The sequence below is a fragment of the Carcharhinus amblyrhynchos genome, chromosome 35, assembly GCF_965287045.1.
Source record: "Carcharhinus amblyrhynchos chromosome 35, sCarAmb.v2.hapA, whole genome shotgun sequence".
NCBI classification, from domain to species: domain Eukaryota; kingdom Metazoa; phylum Chordata; class Chondrichthyes; order Carcharhiniformes; family Carcharhinidae; genus Carcharhinus; species Carcharhinus amblyrhynchos.
This window is the reverse complement of record NC_137358.1, coordinates 13,814,860-13,834,502: the sequence shown is the minus strand read 5'-3', so window position 1 is coordinate 13,834,502 and position 19,643 is coordinate 13,814,860. Positions and strand designations below refer to the sequence as shown.

The following is a 19,643-nucleotide window of genomic DNA, read 5'->3' as shown; positions in this document are numbered from 1 at the left end:
CATTGTTTGGGAACAGGACTTCAGATTCCTGGGCTCATCTGCCATCTCCATCACAGAGGAGAGCCTCTGTTGTGTTGAAAATATGGACTCTCCAGTCCTCTTGCACCATTCACATATCGAAGGAGGATTGGAAAATTGTGATCACAGTCTCCATCCTTTACACCCTAACTTTCCCCAGGAAGCATTTCATACAGACCGGATGATTTTTTTATTTTGAGCACTTACAAACATTTAAATACTTCCTCTTTATCGAATTCTATCCTACATTCTAAGCCCTTCTGCTTTACTTTGACATTGGCAGTATCCTCTCACTTAGTGAAGATAGATGCAAGGTACAAATTTAATACCTCAACCACAAGATGATTTTTTTAATAGCTAATCAGCCCCACCCTTAACTATTCTTTTATTTTTTACATGTTAACAAAATACTTTAGTATTTAGGATTATCCATTAATCTTTTTCTTGTATGCTTTCATTACCTCACATTTTTCTTCAGCTCTGTTCTGCGCTTTCTGTATTCTGTTTGATTATCTATTATAAGTGCAATATTTATCACATTCCATTTTAAGCCCTGTATCTTTAGTCCTTCAGGGAGCTCTAGCTTTGAATGTTTTCCATTCCTAGACAATTGATTTAGTTTGATTTGTTATTGTCATATGTATTAGTATACAGTGAAAAATATTGTTTCTTGCATGCTATACTGACAAAGCATACCCTTCATAGAGAAGGAAACAAGAGAGTGCAGAATGTAGTGTTACAGTCATAGCTAGGGTGTAGAGAAAGATCAACTTAGTGTGAGGTAGGTCCATTCAAAAGTCTGATGGCATCAGGGAGGAAGCTGTTCTTGAGTCGATTGGTACGTGACCTCAGACTTTTGTATCTTTTTCCCACTGGAAGAAGGTGAAAGGGAGATTGTCCGGGCCAGCATAATTAAGGACCCCACCCCAATGAGTGAGGTCCTTAATTATACTGGCTGCTTTTCTGAGGCAGCAGAAAGTGTACACAGAGTCAATGGATGGGAGGCTGATTTACATGATGGACTGGACTTCATTCACGATCCTTTGTAGTTTCCTGCAGTCTGGGGCAGAGCAGGAGCTATACCAAGCTATGATATAACCGGAAAGAATGCTTTCTATGGTGCATCTGTGAAAGTTGGTGAGAGCTGTGGTGGACATGCCAAATTTCCTTAGTCTTCTAATTATGGTGGGTATAGATAGAATGAATGCAAGCAGGCTAGGGGAGAAAAAAACTAGAGGACATGGGTTAAGGGTGGAGGGGGAAAAGGGAATATTTGGGGGGGCTTCTTCACACAGAGAGTGGTGGGAGTGTGGAATGAGCTGCCAGATGAAGTGGTGAATGTGGGCTCACTTTTAACATTTAAGAAAAACTTGGACAGGTACATAGATGAGAGGGGTGTGGGGGGATATGGTCCAGGTGCAGGTCAGTGGGACTAGGCAGAAAAATGGTTTGGTACAGCCAAGAAGGGCCAAAAGGCCTGTTTCTGTACTGTAATGTTCTATGGTCCTGAGAAAGTAGAGGCATTCAAGGGCTTTCTTAACTATAGTGTTGGCATGGGAGGACCAGGACAGGTTGTTGGTGATCTGGACATCTGGAATGTGTTTAGTCTCATCCCAAACTATATATTCCTTTAAGGCCTCCCATTACTCTGCAGATTTTCTCATCTTCCTCGAGGCCTGTAACTGAAGTAAAGGAGAGGGATTGAAAATGTGGTGCAACTTGGGCATTTTACAGCTTACACTGCAGATGCATCCAATTTCCAGGGGAAAACCTGTTGTACAAATTGTCTAGTTTGTTACAGTGGTAGATTTGGAAGTTGCTGAAGGAGATATTGAGCACTGAGAGCATGAGATTTATTTTCAAGTGAGGTCTGGACCATTCTGCCCTCGTGAGGAAAACTTGGATGTTCCAAACTTTGTTCAGGATGTTTTCAGACATTTTGGAACCCACTAAAATAATACCTTTCAAAAATTAAAATGAGGAGATGAAGGATATGACAGCAACATCAAAACAAATTTTAAAGCTGAATTTTCAAGTAGTCACACCCAAATGTTAACTTTGTCTTTTCATCTTGGTCAAACTGCTGTTTATTTCAAACATATTAACAACATTGTTTCTTTAATATATAATTAGTGTCAACGTATTTCACAGAGGAAGAAAGAACGATGAACATGAGCCTTTGTGAGGCTTATTAGTTTATAGACACCGTTGTGGGAAATTCTTCTAGGTGGCCTGATTAATTTAAAGACTAAATCCTTTCTTTAAACATTTCATTTCACAAAGGCAAAAAAAAGTTTATTCAGTTCAATGAAATTCTTCAATTAAACCAGTTTTTGTTAAAACAGTGAAATGTCAGAATCAAAAGCATTACAAATTAAAAATATTCAGACAAACATACAATTAAGACAAGACAGATTTCATTTAGGCCAAAATAGGAGATCTATGGTTAAATAATGAGGGGCATAGATCAGCTAGATAGTCAGTATATTTTCCCAAAGATAGGGGAGTCTAAAACTAGAGGACGTAGGTTTAAGGTGAGAAGAGAGAGATACAGAAGGGTCTAAAGGGGCATTTTTTTCACACAGAGGGTGGTGAGTGTCTGGAACAAGCTGCCAGAGGTAGTAGTAGAGGTGGGTGCAATGTTGTCTTTTAAAAGGCATTTAGACAGTTACATGGGTAAGATGGCTTTTGAGAGATATGGGCCAAATGTGGGCAATTGGGACTGGACTTTAAACAAAAGGATGGCATGGATGTTGGGCCAAAGGGCCTGTTTCCATGCTGTAAACCTCTATGACCATATGATACCTACATAGCTAATGTGCTAGCAGGCTTTCTCAAAAGAGCTCAAATTCCATGCCAAAAAGTAGAATGGTTATACTTTTTCTTATCAGGTTATACAGGCCAGTTCTCTATTAAAAGCAATTTAATTCATTCACTGTTCTGTCAATGGCCTTCAATCAATTATAGTTTGACACCTTTGAATATTGATCTGTTGTTCGTCTGTCCATTTTATTGAAGTTCTGTCCCAAAAATAGCTTTTTATGATTCAGCATTTCTGTAACCAGTTTAAACTAGCTCTAATATGAAGGAGTACAATATCAACGGTAGGACTCTTAGCAGTATTGAGGAGCAGAAGGACCTTGTGGTCCGGGTCCATAGGACTCTTAAATCAGCCTCGCAGGTGGAGGATGTGGTCAAGAAGGCGTATGGTGTACTACCTTCATTAATTGAGGGATTGAGTTTAGGAGTCGGGAGGTAATGCCGCAACTTTATAAGACCCTTGTCAGACCCCATTTGGAATAATGTGCGCAGTTCTGGTCGCCTCACTACAAGAAGGATGTGGAAGCTATTGAGAGGGTGCAGAGGAGATTTACAAGGATGTTGCCTGGATTGGATGGTATGCCTTATGAGGATAGGTTGAGGGAGCTAGATCTTTTCTCCCTGGAGAGACGAAGGTTGAGAGGTGACCTGATAGAGGTTTATAAGATGTTGAGAGGCATAGATAGGGTGGATTCTCGGAGGCTATTTCCCAGGGCTGAAATGGTCGCTACGAGAGGACACAGGTTTAAGGTGCTGGAGAGCAGGTACAGAGGAGATGTCAGGGGTAAGTTTTTCACTCAGAGGGTGGTGAGTGAGTGGAATCGGCTGCCGTCGGTGGTGGTTGAGGCAAACTCGTTGGGGTCTTTTAAGAGACTTCTGGATGAGTACATGGGATTTAATGGGATTGAGAGTTATAGATAGGCCTGATAGGTATGGATATGATTGGCGCAACTTGTGGGTCGAAGGGCCTGTTTGTGCTGTAGTGTTCTGTGTAATACCAAATGAAGGCACCTTTGCCTTTTGGAATTATCACCCAGCCTGGATATATATGGGTAATTTATTTTGTTGCATAATTTGTGCCTGACTTGTGCTGATATCTTTCATGAAGACATCTTTCATTTTATTGGCATGTTACAAATTCATTTCTTAGAGACATTATTAATATATTACTTAAATATTTTGTATTATTCTCAAACCACATGTTAAATATTAGCTGTTAATTATCCTCATATTGGGTATTTACAATTAATCAGAATTCTCAACTATAGACACTTTTAACATTATGGAGAGAAGTAGTGAGGGTTTATGTGAAGTTGTTCCAGAGGCAGCTGGGGATTTTGCCTTGAAGGTGGAGTAGGGAGGGGGACTGGGAGACAAAGAAGACATAGTCTGGGAGTGGGAGGGAATCCGTACCCACAGAAGGTTACAGAGATAAATTGGGGAAACACCTTGGAGAAACTTAGGATAAGAATTTCAATTCAATAATTTTGTGGACAGGGAGCTAATATGATGGTCACCCAGAAGGGAGCGAATGGAACTTAGTGCAAACCGTAATGGGGCTGGCCACATATTAAATTTTCTGGCGTCTGTAGAGGGAGGAGGCCAGGAAGAAGGGTGTAGAAAAAAATTAAACCTATGGTCGTGTTATTAGCAAAACAAGAGGTGTGACAGAGATAGATAAATGCTGGAGGTTCAGAGTTAAATCTGAGATCACTCATAACCGTGCTGAAGTTATGTACTGTCCAGTTCAGTGAAAAATGTAAGTAAAACCAGGTTAGAAATTGATGCTTGGTGAAAAGAGAGGAGGAAAATAGAGTAGACTATTTGCAGGACACTGCTTTGCCTACTTATAGCAGAGGCATTGACACTTCTATGGATTAACACTTTTTATAATAACAAGTGGGAATGTCAAATAAACACACTAATTATCCATTCGTTATTCTCTCCAGCTGTAATGTCAAACCTTTATTGCTATTTAGACCATTACAAAAAATGTTTCCAATACAAACAAAAAGCAATTGTATGCTCCATTATTACAAAAACTGAAGTTCACAAAACTACAATTAGAAGTAACAGGCATAGTGCAATGATGGCCAGACTTTGCTTTTATTGAACATTATTCCTGTTTCCTATAGACAGCTTGGTTTTGGACAATGCAGGTGCTCCATTCCAAAAAATAATAGAAACTTGCAATGCGGAAGAAAGCCATTCAGCCTGTTATAACTGTTCCAGCTTGCTGAAAGAGCAATCATGCTTGATTCCGTAGCATATCTGTAATCCTGTCAAGTCCTCATCTGCAAGCATCTACCAATTCACTTTTAAAATTATTTTTGAAATAATTTCCACCTCCTTTTCCGATAGCATGTTCCAGGTTCTGACAATTCTGAATGGAAAGATTTCATCTCATCTCCTCTCTAATTCTTTGCCTAGTTATTGACCCACAATCTACTGTATTTAAAAACCTCATAACATCTTGAAAATGTTTATTAGTTACTTCTTAAATCTTTCCTGTTCCAAAGAGAAGTCCTATTTCTTCCAGCCTATTGTCATAAGGGATGTTCCTCATCCCTGACAACATCCCTGTAAACCCACTCTGGATCCTTCCTATGGCCTTTACATCACTGGCACAATTCCATATCTAATCCACAGTTACATATAATACATACCAGAGAATCAAGCCATTTGGGCAATCTGGTCCACTTTTATAGTTATGCTCCACCAAGCCTAGCCCATTCTTCTTCAACCCATCAGCATTTTCTTCTATTCCTTTCTCTCCCATGTGCTTATCCAGCTCCCCATTTAAATGCACGGATGATATTTAACTCAATGGCCAGAAGTTTTAGGGTGGCGGAGGCTTATGTACCTCACTTGGATGGAAGTCTCATCTTGAAGAACTGCTGACCAACCAGATAGACAGTTTTGAAGTTGAAAACTGATGTTTCTGCAGTAACTTTCTGTGTCATTGACAGGTGAACACCAGATGGAATTACTGGATTATGTAGCAGCCAAATTTCATGAAGAAGCCGGAATTTTTAAACTCTTGGTATAAGCAGCATGCAACTTGAATTGTAATTGGTTAACTAATAAGATCTGAACTGATAATTGTTTGTAATCACATTATGTGAGAGGAGAGTTTTATAATTGAAGAAAGCTATTGGGGGTGGGCACTCAATCTGTTTGTTGATGAGGTGATGGGTCCATTCTCAACTTATTTATAATATTGAACCTGTTATCTCGTTTACCGAAGTAAATGCCGATCATCTTGCTATTTATTAAGGAAAGGGAGACCTATCATTTGATTATACAGTTCTACAGTCTAGTTGCTTACTGGGCAGGGGGCTTATTAATCCATTTCTTGCTGGGGTTTTCCCTGTGGTCCAGTCTATATGTCACTGAACTGGTAAACCACAAACCTAGAGCAATGTTCACAGGTTCCAGGTTTGAATCTCTGCATGGTACTTGGTTAAATTTGAATTTGGATGTGATATCACAGCGTAATGGCTGCAAGTTTGTTCATGACCAGCAGTCAATCCCTGTAGGGGTTCAGTGTCAAAGCTAAACAGTGATCTTGACCTCCAGGTCAGTGAGATCTGTGACCATGAGCAGCACATCATAAGCTAAAGACACTGTCTCCACTCCAGACCAATGTGAACCAGTCCTGTCAATCTCTGCCACCTGATAATAGACATGGATTGTGAGCTTTGCCCACATCTAACTGCTCATCCTCCAGAAACATGTTGTTAAAGTGCCAGTATGTAGACCTCACCCATGCATATGGTAGAACCAGCCCCACCCATACCAGGAGATGGTTTGAGCACATTAACCGCCAGAACCCAGGAGCTGTATGCCCAAGAAAAGTAAAGTCAATCCTGGGCCCGCTTGGAAAGAGTGATCAGTGTGTAGTCAGATCCAACCAGATCCCTCAATTTCTTTGTTGCCTCGCAGCCACGCTGGACCCGATTGTAGGATGTACATATTCCATAAAAATGGAGGCACAGAGATGCACATGGGATCGTGTGCTAATTGGGAAGGTTCTGTTTCAATGCTTGGTTTTCATCTTCCATGCAGTCACTCCCACCTGCCTGCCAGTGACCAAGGTGATTTTTGTTACAAGTCGCGTCTGCATGTCTGAAGATTCGGATGCAGGAATTTGAAGTGGGAATGGTTGAAAGAGATGTCTTTATTTTCCCCACAACCTTGCAGGGCTGGCATCACACACCATCTGACATCCAGCAGATATAAGGCAGCCCCCGGTATTGAATGCAGACCACCCCAACTGTGTCCTTTGCTATCTGTACAGAAACCTGGCATTGTTGGAGGTTGCTCTCTCTGAAGCCCAATAGAAATAGCACTGGGTGGAGGAGGTGGAGCTTATCCAGGGTAAAAGGGAGAATATTTCAGATGACTAATCACTATGCGGTGACCTCAAGAGGCTCCACCAAAAGAAAAAGTCCCTCCCAACGAGAGTCCCTGCACAAGGGCCAGGTGAACCACCCGCTCAACCTTCAGAAAGAAAAAAACACATTGTTCCCATAAGTTTGAGACAGCTACAAGATTTGACAGCATGGTTGTAACTCACTTTCTAGTTGTCACGTTGGAGTGAATGTACCTCTTCATCTCATGCTTTTTAGCAATTAGTAACAGAGTTGCAAGAGCAGCAGAGGCAACTATCCCGCAAAGATCTTCACATCCATCAATGAAGATCAAGTCTCCGCTGAAGAAGAGAGTGAGAGAGAAAAGGAGGGTCACCCTTTGGGTGGGCTGGATTCGGGGCTGCCAGCTCTGGTAGTGGGCTCAAAATAGGCAAATGCTAAAGCTGGGAGGTTAGAAGGCCGGTCTCCATTCACTGGGACATCAGGCCAGTTCTGTAACTGAGTGTTAGGTGCCCTAACCCTCACCATCTACCCAACCCCATGCCTTCTCCATATCCCAATGACCCTTCCATAATTGCTACGATACCCATGTAGCCTGTATACCCACTGACACAGTATCTATTCTGGGAACCACACATGAGCCCTGTAATAACAGTTGGGAGTCTTTGAAATGCTCATTAAACTCCAAATAGAACAAATTAACATTCAAAAATCTGTTCAAAACATTTAAATCTTATTTGTTCACAAAATTGCCAATTAGAAACAGCCATTTCAAATCCCCATGAAAAAGCTCTCTAATTTTAAATCCATTAATGGGACATGGAACACATGTATTCATAATGAGAGTCCATTGCATAAACAGGTGGCTAAGTGTTGAAAATGCTGGAAAATCTCAGTGGGTCTGACAGCATCTGTGGAGAGAATAGAACCAACATTCCAAGTCAGGATGATCCTCATTGACTCTATTCTCGCTCCACAGATGCTGTCAGACCTCATAGAATCCCTACGGTGCAGGAAAGGCTTGCTAACGACATGCTTATACCAGGGCCATAAAAATTCTGGAGTCAGGTACTGCCTGCCAATTTTAAATATCCCCTCTTGCTCCTTTCCTATTAGGATGGCGGCATATAATTCCAGCTGTGTGTATCCATCCATAAGGAGACCAACGAACCTTCAGCCCACTATATCCCCAATAATAAGTACCATTAATATCCAATAAACATATTTGAAGGAGAAATAAATTGCAGCATATAGGGGATCAAACCCAGGAGTGGAACTAACTGGGTTGATGTTTGAAAGAGCCACTGGCCACCTATGCTGCACTATTTTGTGGTTCTTTCATGCAGAACAAGTTGTTAAGGCTGTTAAGAAAACACATGTTGGGCCAAATTGCCTCCATGTGTGCTGTCCATAATACCAGTACGCCGCACAAACATTTCCTACTAATTGTAGAAAGGTTAGTTTCCTAACAACTTCTTGATTGTATAAGTTAAGGTTAAATGTATAAGGGGAAAGTGAGGGGTAACTCATTGGATAATTACTCATGAAGGTATAGAGTTGCTTACTGAGACCACTGGGGGTTGGAGAGTGAGGAGCTATGCAGTTAAAATGGCATACTTAAAAAACTCAGTACAGATTGACTTATGGCTAACTTCACTACCCGAATGTAGTAAGTTTAACAAACTCACTTTCTCTTTCTTCAATGAATCTTGAAAACAATCAGATAGATTTAAGTAAATGTTTTTCACTCCTGGCATGATTGCTTTGATACGAACCCCTCCCTTAATGCCAAGAATGGGTTTGGGAAGGGTATTAAAGCAATACTTAGAGTTCAACACCAACATGCCACACATGCCCTGCTGTCTGTTTTATATAAGTGGGTCATTCTGTAAGATACTTTAGTTGGGCTCCCACTTACTGGATTTCCCATGGGTTGGGTAACTTGACCGTGAAGGGGCAACTAGAGCTACTGGTTCCATAAGGTAAATGACTCTTTTGGCACTTCTTCAAGACTGAGGAGCGTGAGGTTCCACCCAAACACTGCAAGGATGGCTTCAAACTGCACCTCCCATTCACAGGCCGGCCTTATAAGTCCCAATCATGAGCCTCTCTCCTAACCAAGAAGGGGTGGCACAGTGGTTAGCACTGCTGCTCACAGCACCAGGGACCCGGGTTCAATTCCCGACTTGGATGACTGTATGGAGTTGCATGTTCTCCCTGTGTCTGCGTGGGTTTCCTCCGTGTGCCCCAGTTTCCTCTGAAAGTCCAAAGACATGCAGGTTAGGTGGATTGGCCATGCTAAATTGCCCTTTAGTGTCAAGGGGACTAGCTACAGTAAATGTATGGGGATAGGGCCTGGGTGGGATTGTGGTCTTTGCAGACTTGATGGACCAAATGGCCTCCTTCTGCACGTAAGATTCTATGCACGCCATCGCCAATCATCAGCCTCTCAAACTTTCATTTCCATTCTTACTGTTCCCAAGGACCTCCAGCCTTGGCTTCCTGCCTCCTACTTACTAACCAGGCAATCCAATTGGCTAATTGCTAGATGGGAAATGTAGATTAAACAATGTGAATGAGGTTCTGCTGTTAAGTGGGTGAAGACTAGTTTTAGACTCCCCAGAGATAGGGGAGTCTAAAAATAGAGGGCATAGGTTTAAGGTGAGAGGGGAGAGATACAAAAGTGTCCAGAGGGACAGTTTTTTCACACACAGGGTGGTGAGTGTCTGCAACAAGCTGCCAGAGACAGTAGTAGAGATGGGTATAATTTTATCTTTCAAAAAGCATTTAGACAGTTACATGGGTACGATGGGTATAGGGGGATATGGGCCAAATGCGGGCAATTGGGATTAGCTTAGGGGTTCTGAAAAAAAGGGCAGCGTGGACAAGTTGGGCCGAAGAGCCTGTTTCCGTGCTGTAAACCTCGAAGACTCTATGAAGTCTCTGTGTCCCTGGCCTTAAGAGGTTCTTCAACTGTTTTCAGCCTCTGTAAATGCTGCGGCCAGTATGTAATCTGTTAAATTCAGTTAACAACAGATGAGAAAGCCAGATACTCAATAACTTTGTGTACCTTCCTGCTGTTTTAACAGCTGTCAATGTTCAAACATCTGCAGGTTAGAGGGGCAATCTGAGTTATTTTCTTTTTTAACTATACACAAAGTAGCACCAATGCTGATGCAATTCTGTTCCATTATTTGTTCTGTTTCGCTTGTGTAAGTGAACATTTTTGTTTGCACACTGGCTTTTTAGATCATTGATTCAATAATGGCACTTTTCCGAGTGGATTTCAGCGGTCGCGGTGAGCTTGCAGAACGCCAGCAGAAACTGGCCCAGATGTTATCCCGTCTGCAGAAAATCTCTGAAGGTAATTATCAGACAGTACCATGGATTGAGAGTGCATTGTTTAGATAATGTACCGTTCTATCTAAATAGTGAGAGACCATCATGAACAGTGCATTATCTAGTAATATGTCATTTTAGACCTTGTCCATTGTTGCATTCCCTTACTTGTCGAAGATGATGGTTTCTTGCATGCATTGAGTCATGTGTTGTATGTTCTAATCTGGCTGCGGAGCCTGATTATAGACCTGCATGGTTTTCCACAGTATGGGAAATGGTGAGCTTTCTCTTGTTTGGACTGCTGATCTTTCTAGCTTGCCTTTTATTTATTTTTTCTTTATTCTTTAATAGGCTGTGTAGGACGATACCTATCCCTAGTTGCCCTTGAATTTGAATAGCTTGCATGGCCATTTCAGAGGGCACTTAAGAGTCGATGGGCACTGCTGTGGGCCTGGAGTGGTATGTAGGCCGGAACAGGCTAGAATGGCAGATTTCCTTTCCTGAAAGACTGAACCTGATGGGTTTTGACAACAATCAGTGATAGTTTCAGGCTCAGCAATGTGCTAAGTAAAAGGTTGAAATTCTCTCCAGTCTCAAGTTATTGCGATGGGTTTGCATTAAGTTTTGAAAATGTATCGGGAGCAGATTTCTCTTCCCCAAACTCGCAAATCTAATGGTTGGTGTTGCTGAAGAAGGGAATAACTTTTATTCATTCTTTTCTTGTAGAGTATAATGTGGCTGTGTTCGTCACCAATCAGATGACTGCAGACCCAGGAGCTGCCATGAGGTAGGCACAGTTTGTGTGATGCTTTGCCCACAACTGGCACAGTTTGTTTGACATTTTGCCCCACATTTGGCAATTTGTTTGATATTTTGCCGCGCATCACGATGTTACATTTCTGGATAACATGTGGAAAGCACTTCCAGGTGTGGCAGGCAGAAAATGGGGATGGGAAATGATTGTCTGAGTTTGATGCAACCACACTACGTGGTTTTCTCAGGACTTAGTGCGGAATCAACTTTGAAAAACACTCCTCTTCCTTTCCTTGACCTCTCTGTCTCTATGTGTGGTGATAAACTGTCCACCAGTATCCATTACAAGCCCACCGACTCACACACTACCTTGCCTACAGCTCTTCTCTCAGTTCCTTTTCCTGTGCTGCATTTGTTCTGATGATGCCACTTTCCAAAATAGCGCTGCCAATACCCCTTCCTTCTTCCTCAATCGTGGTTTTCCACCGACTATGGTTGACAGGACTCTCAACAGCGTCCAACCAATCCCCCGGGCCACTGCTCTCACCCTCTTTCCTGTCTCACACAACCAGGGTAGGGTCCCCCTTGTCCTCATTTTTCACCTCAGCAGCCTCTGCATTCAAAGAATTACCCTCCACGATTTCCGTCAACTCCAGCATGACGCCACTACTCAACACATCTCCTCACCCTCCCTGTCAGCATTCTGCACGGACCGTTCTCTCCGGGACACCCTGGCCCACTCCTCCATCACACCCAACACCTCACCCCCTGTCCACAGACCTTCCCATGCAATTGTAGAAGGTGCAACACCTGCCCTTTATCTCCTCCCTGCTCACCATCCCAGGTTCTAAACACCCCTTTCTGGTGAAACAATGCTTCACATGCACCTCCTTCAATCTGGCCTATTACGTTTGTTGCCCCCAGTGTGGCCTATCTATTGGAAAGACCAATCGCAGACTGAGTGACTGCTTTGCTGAACTCCTTTAGACCAGCTGCAAGTAGGATCCAGACCTTCTGGTCGCTTGCCACATCAACACACCACCCTATTCTCCTGTCCACGTGTCTTTCCTTTTGCAATGTTCTAGTGAACCCCAATGCAAACTGGAGGAACAGCACCTCATCTTCCTACTGGACACTTTACAGCCTTCTAGACTCTGAATATTAAGTTCAACAACTTCAGAGAATGAACTCTCCCCTCCACCTTCACCCCATTTCCAATTATTTTCAATTTCATCTCATTTCATTCATCCATTTTATTATCCTTTTTTCTCACCTCCACTTTTTCTTTTTCCACTTCCCATTTCAGCTCTCCTTCTTGCCCATTCCCCCCCCACCACTCCCCACCAACTCCTGCAGGGCAACTGCCACATTCCTCGGGCAGTCCTTTTACAATCTGTACCTTTGTTCTGCCATTCACGCATTCTGATCACTTAATGGACACTTTTAGCATCTTCTCAGCGTTCTGTATCCTCATTTACATTTCCTTTCTCCCATTCCACACCCATCCCCCTGAACCCTCAGTACAAATCTCTGCTGATTCTCTTTGCTCTCAGCTCTGATGAAGGGTCACCTAGACTCAAAACGTTGGCTCTATTCTCTCCCTAGAAATGCTGTCAGACCTGCTGAGATTTTCCAGCATTTTCTGTTTTTGTTTCCGATTTCAGCATCCCAGTATTTTGTTTTTATCAAGCATGTGTCTGTGTTTAGTGCACAGACTAGCTCAGATCTTGTTTCACATCTTGGTTAAGAAACAATATTTTACCTCTTGTTCTAATCGATTTTTTGTTCCTTGATGTCTTGCCAAGTTTCCAGGCAGACCCAAAGAAACCGATTGGTGGTCACATTCTGGCTCACGCATCTACTACAAGGATTAGTCTGCGGAAAGGGCGAGCTGAACTGCGCATTGCAAAAATCTATGATAGGTAGTGTGACTTCACACCAACAGCATTCAGTGCAAATGTAAAGCTTTATATCATTAGATGTATCATTTGAGAAACTTGATTGTAAGTAAGAAAAATGATTTGTTATTACTGTCATTAGTAGTATGTTAATTTTTAATACTTTAGTAAAGAATATTTTAACAGTAATTTCAAACATTGATGGATATTACAGCACATATTTGCGAGCTGTAATTATAATATATTTCCCATTAATAATGTAGCTCATTTAAAAATATACTCTTCGTAAAGAATTAATAAGGACAAAGAAATGTTGGGAACAGGCCATGCTCCAACAAGCCTTTCCAGGTTTTTGTAGATTAATCTTGCCAACAGATTTGATAGAATTTTCACTCGTTGTGTGAATACGCCCATAGTGGAATAATTATGATAGTTGCTTTAATCAGCATTTTTCTTTAACAAACGAAAAGCATGCTTTCAATGCCATTAGTGGCCATTGCAAAATCAAGATTGTCCTGAATGCAGCATGCCTAATAACTTGCCTTATAAACAGAATATCCAAAGAAGCTATCTTCCCTTGATAATGATTCCATCCCATATTCCAGGGAGCAGGTCTTTTATATAACAGAATTAGTTGACTACATGTGTCATGCCACAGGATGGGTTTACTTGCAAACATAGAGCTCTGGCAGGCTGTTGTCTCAATTACAGCTGATCCTTTTGGGACTGACTCTGTTTGTTATTTTGATCTGCTTATTGGCACCTGAATGGAACTTGTTCACGTGAGCAGCAGAATAGGTCCTGCTGAGTCCATCATGACCTCATCTAGGGGAATTCCACAGGTCATCTGATTGGCCCTAGGTACACTCTCAAAGCCTGGTTTGACATGAATGGCCCAAGCATAAAAGCCACTCGCATGCCTCCTAATGCTTGATAGGGACATTTTGGACAGTGTGGGGAAGAAATCTGGTAGATCTGAGTTCCACTCCCAGTGTTCCACCCTGAACTGTAGCCCTCACTCTGCCAGAATTGCATCTACCAAGGGATTGGAATTACAAGGCTCATGGGAGTCAAGATGAGTACAGCCCCTTGTTGTTAATTGACTTGATATTGATATTCAAAAGTATGAAGCATTTGAGAAGTTTTGTTATAGATTAATTCCACTCAGTGACAAGACCACCAAATTGGTTTATTCTGAGGAATTCAGTTTGACTTAGTAACAGCAGATTTGGACCATATGGTACCTACAAAATGTCCTTTCACGTTTATTTATCTGTTGAGCTTGGAGAAGCAAGAGTGTCCCATTCCCAATTCAACAACCAACACCCAGCCCTGCCCCACTACCACCACTGGCCTCCTATTCTCATCACTTGCCACCACATGCATGCATGTCTCCTTTCCCCTCCTGACCTCCCATTCCCTATCCTTCCACATGCCCTCACCCCACCCAGCCTTCTACTTCCCCCATTTCCCTCTGTCCAGCCTCCTTTCACAGTAAAAAGTCTGACAACACCAAGTTTTAGTCCAACCTATTTATTTGATAATATACTCACAAGCTTTCGGGGTTAGTCCCTTCGTCAGGTGAATGGACAGTGAATGGAACTCTCCATTCACCTGACGAAGGGACTAACCCCGAAAGCTTGTGAGTATATTATCAAATAAATAGGTTGGACTAAAACCTGGTGTTGTCAGACTTTTTACTGTGTTTACGCCAGTCCAACGCCGGCATACCCACATCAGCCTCCTTTCCCCAGACAGCCTCCTACCCTTACCACTGTCAGTGTTGTTGGGATTTACATTAATGTTGTTACCTTTATTGGAAGGATTGTCTGGAAGTTACTGTCATAAAATCCTCCAATTTTCCTCAGTACACTACATCCAGTAATAAAATTATAATCTATCCCAGGAATCCTAAACACCAAGGCATGGGGAAAAGTAAGCAGAGAAAAATAAATACAAAGAAAATAAAGTACAGATATAAACAATTCTCCCTCCCCACAAATTTATTATGCTTTTTTCTCCTCCTACTTCCTAGTCTAATCTTCACTTAGTAACTTCCCTAAAACAGCAGCAAGTATGCATCTGCAACTCACCACTAAGTGTGCAATCTATTGCAGCATTCTTCAGATGGAACTTGTGGTGAGGCTACATACAAAATTTAAGGACAGCTGCATGAAGCATAATCATAGAAAAGATGTTTCCACTTCCTTGGCAGACCAGAACTAGGGCCGATAAATATAGACAGTTACTGATAAATTGAGTAGGGAATTCAGGAAAATTTATCTATCCAGAGAATGGTTGGAATGTGAAACTTGTCATGGCAAGGAATAGTTGAGACCAATAGCATAGATACATTTAAGGGGAAGCGAGATAAGAATAGGACATATACTTGATAGGATAACTACAACTGATAAAAATGGCCAAGGAAGCTCAAGGCGAAGCTTCAGCAGCACTGAGGCAAGGACCTGCCTTTGGGCAGCACACACATAACATGACTGATAGGATGAGATGAAAAGGAGTTGAAGGAGGACTGTGTGGAACAAAAACTGGCATAGTCTAGTGGGCTAAATGGCCTGTTTCTGTGCTTTAAGTTATATGGAATAAAAGTTGCCTTGTTTTGGCCTTGTTTTAATTTAAAAGATTTTTCTCCCATTCTCAGCCCAGACTTACCAGAGAACGAAGCTACGTTCGCCATCACTGCAGGAGGAATTGGTGATGCAAAGGAATGAGACATCTTGAATAGAGATGAGCAGAAGTTTTAAATGTTTGTCATGAAGAGACAGGTTGTTTTAGACATGGAGAGGCTCAGAGGTTCTTGTTGATTTATAAAGTGCAGCAAATTAAAAGATTGAACATATTGTTGGGTTGTCGGGAAGGTAACTGTGACAAAACTGGGTATTCTGTGTAACAAGGTGTGTTATGATATTTTGCCAATATTTACCTCCTAGGCTTTCACAAGTTCACCACTTTGGTGAGATACTTAGTGGCTCCTAATGCCTGTGGAACTGGACCCCAGTGACAGAGAACACGAGAAAAATATCTTGTACTACTGATGTGGCCTTGCACATTGAGTTCAGCGAGGTTAAAGGAAGAAGGTTAACTGATCCAGGGCATGAAGATAGAGCTCAATTCACATACTAAAGTCCTACCTTCCATCTTGAATTTTAAAATATCTACTTTGATTTGGTAAATTTTAAAGATGCAAAGTGTAACATACTGCACTTTGCGAGGTGGAGATGTGGCTGTCAATTACAGGGCAGGCTGAGGAAACTGAGGACTATGGCATTGTCACTGGAAAGAAGTCTAGGGCTTATAATTACAGTTTCCATTCTTTACACAGTCATAGTATTTAATATATTTATTATAAATAGAACTACATACAATAGCTAAAACGCTTATGTATAAGACACAATATCTGTGTCAAATACTTCCTTTAATACTTCCCCTATCACATTTTCAGTACTGCTTTGTGTAATGCAGTGAGAAATCTATTAGCATACGTGCAGTATACATTATGCAAAGCTGCAGCTGCTACGAAACTGATCCTGCAATAGAGCTCTGCCTATCAACTTTCAGGTGGTTGTTGTACACTCCACAATGTCAGGATCCTCCTCAGTACTGCATGACATGCATTTAGGCTATTGGACATGCTGGTATGTACTTCTTAAAATAACCAATAGCAGAGAGTGAAGCAAAGGCTACACCTTATCTTAGGGTTTATGAACATCATTTTAAATTTATTCAGTCCTTTGTAATTCACTCACAGACTCCTATTCTCAGGAGCACTTACCTCCAATTCACTATATCCTAAATAGGACTTGTCCTTGCATTCATTTCAGCTTAGGCACTGGCCATACAAATAACAGATCTTAACAGAAAAGGCTGCTCTTGTATGTAATAGAACCAATTCCAGCAAGCCCTGTAAAAATGCCATGCTACTTTTGTTGTTTGTGGGATCGTTTTCTCTCGACTGGAAGAGTATGCTCCCGATTACCTTTGCGTATTACCAAGATCCATAGTCCATATACAGCATAATGCAACCTCTGGGAACCTTTTGGTTTCTTTTAAGTCAACGAAAGAAGACAACAAGGCCTGTTTGAGCTCTGAGTTTTCATTCCTGACAGCTGATGTCTCCAAAAGAGCCAGAAAGAGTATAGGTAAATTACTGTTTTCAAAATGTAGATTTGTTGAATCTCTTTTGGACAGTGCCTTCGGATGAATAGTGAATTCTTGAGTGATGAAACAGTACTCTGGATAATTTGTCAATGTGTTTGTTAGTATACGCAAAATAAAATATAAATCAGAAATAACACATCCATCTCAACTCTGGCATATTGTGTTATAATCATTATAAAACATAGTAAGCTTCTTCTGCGATGTTGAATACCAATAATTTTACATGATTGATATCCCACTATGTTCTGTTGCCTCTGACATCACGCATTCATTGTGCTTATTACATGGGGGCCTCCCCCTGTCATGTAGAGTTAATGGAATGTATTTTAGGAACAGAAAATAGTCTTTGAGCCAAATAAACCCATACCTTTGTTACCTCCATCTTCCCTCATCTAAACCTATCATTGTAACCCTCTACTCCCTTCTCCCACGTATGCTTGTCTAACTTGCCCTTAAATGTATCTATACTAGGGCTAGCACTACTGCCTCACAGCTCCAGGGACCTGGGTTTGCACGCTCTCCCCATGTCTGTGCGGGTTTCTTCTGGGTGCTCCAGTTCCTTCCCGTAGTCCAAAAGACGTGCTGCTTAGGTGCATTGGCCATGCTAAATTCTCCCTCAGTGTACCCGAATAGGTGCTGGAATGTGACGACTTGGAGATTTTCACAGTAACTTCATTGCAATGTTAATGTAAGCCTACTTGTGACATAATAAATAAACTTTAAACTTAAAAAACTTAACACCAACCAACCTATGGTAATGAATTCCATATTCTCACCACTCTTGGGCTAAAAGCGTTTCTTCTGAATTTCCTTTTGGATTTCTCAGTGACTATCTTATTGTCTCTAGTTATGCTGAGCTCCACCAGAGGAAACATTGGGTGGCATTCTCCCAACCGGCCTGTGGCAGATTTGGTGGCAGACGGGCGCAGTGAATCTGGTGGGAGCCAAAAGGTTGCAAACCTGCTGACATGTAATCACATTGCAGTTCTCTCATGGTAGGTTAATATTGGGTTGTTCTTCCTGCTAGCAGGTAGCACAAATGCAATTTACATTCATTTGCACCTCATGAGCGCTTGTCCAAACAGTATCCTATCATGACTTTCAATCTTGCATCATGCCAGCGGGAATTTATCTCAGCATCACACCTGATCACTAATGAGTGGTGTGTACAAGGTGATCCTCAGTTCGCCAGAGACTTCGGGGTGAGTGCAACAACTTTCTGCCATAGTGCTGTGCTGCTCCTGACACGCTGTACATCATTGCCAGAGCAGATCTCCATTCCCACGCCGAGCTGGTCTTCGCGACCAGCCCAATGCTGCTGCACCCATGGACCCTTATGTGCCACAAGTTGAATCAGTTTTACTGGCTTAACCCAGTATTACAGGGTTTGGGGAGTTCAGGGATCTCCTTCTCCACTGGTGCCACACACCAGTGTCTTATCTAATCAGGACTGTGCTGCAGGATTTGTGCAGCCATCATAACAATGGTCTGAAAGTTCAAACAGGGATAGGGTGCGAGGTGAGACCAGCGGATGGGGGTTTCAGCATAATGCAAACAAGGTGGGGGGAGGCAATGTGAAAGGAGGGCTGGGGGGGAAGGGCAAGGGCTCATGATGGCTTGAAGAGGAGCAAGGAGACAGATGAGAATGAAGAACAATGGAAGGGAGAGGGAAGACCAAGGGAAGGGAAGCTGGACCCTGACAAGGCTGCATAAAAAGCTTGCAAACAAGGTGGTTAAAGGGACACCACATTGTTTACTGGAAAAGTTGCACAAGGATTCCAGATGCAGTGGGTTGATGTCTAAGTCAGCTATGAACACCTTGAAGGTGATGAGCTCAAGTGGGGAGAGGGGGTTGTTGAATCAAGAAACTCTTCTTCTGGAGGCTGCGAGCAGTTTTACCCTGGGTTGCTGATGTCCTGCACGGTCTGATAAAGGCAGGTGACGTAAAGAAAGTGCTGGACTGGTATTTAAATATGGCACTGGGACCTTTGAACCCGCCACAGGTGGACAAATCAACTGCTGGCCTGTCAGGTGACTCGGAGGGGAACATACTTGTGCATAATTACTTAGGTCCCAAATGTTGAATCTAGCGTGGAATCCCGCTATTCTGGTCACCATGACAGGTGCTGCAGGAGATGCTCACCACTGCGCTTTGACTCAAAATGGGAGATTTCTGTCCATTTCTCTGTCCCCCAATTTTCTGTCTTCGCCAAATTTAGAAATGCTTGTTTTTGATTCTGAAGTCCAAAATGTTGCTAGTTTCTTA

At 42.2% G+C, this 19,643-nt stretch overlaps 1 protein-coding gene across 1 annotated transcript in view; it reads left to right on the top strand.

Moving 5' to 3' along the window:
* The window catches only part of dmc1 (DNA meiotic recombinase 1), a 51,496-nt gene extending 35,566 nt beyond the window's left edge, over positions 1-15,930 (top strand). The window contains exons 9-13 of the mRNA XM_080217428.1: positions 5,808-5,881; positions 10,461-10,575; positions 11,277-11,337; positions 13,109-13,225; positions 15,861-15,930. Of these exons, the coding sequence (XP_080073554.1) occupies positions 5,808-5,881; positions 10,461-10,575; positions 11,277-11,337; positions 13,109-13,225; positions 15,861-15,930 (437 nt within the window). The remainder of the gene's footprint in view (positions 1-5,807; positions 5,882-10,460; positions 10,576-11,276; positions 11,338-13,108; positions 13,226-15,860) is intronic.
* Positions 15,931-19,643: the final 3,713 nt, after the last annotated feature.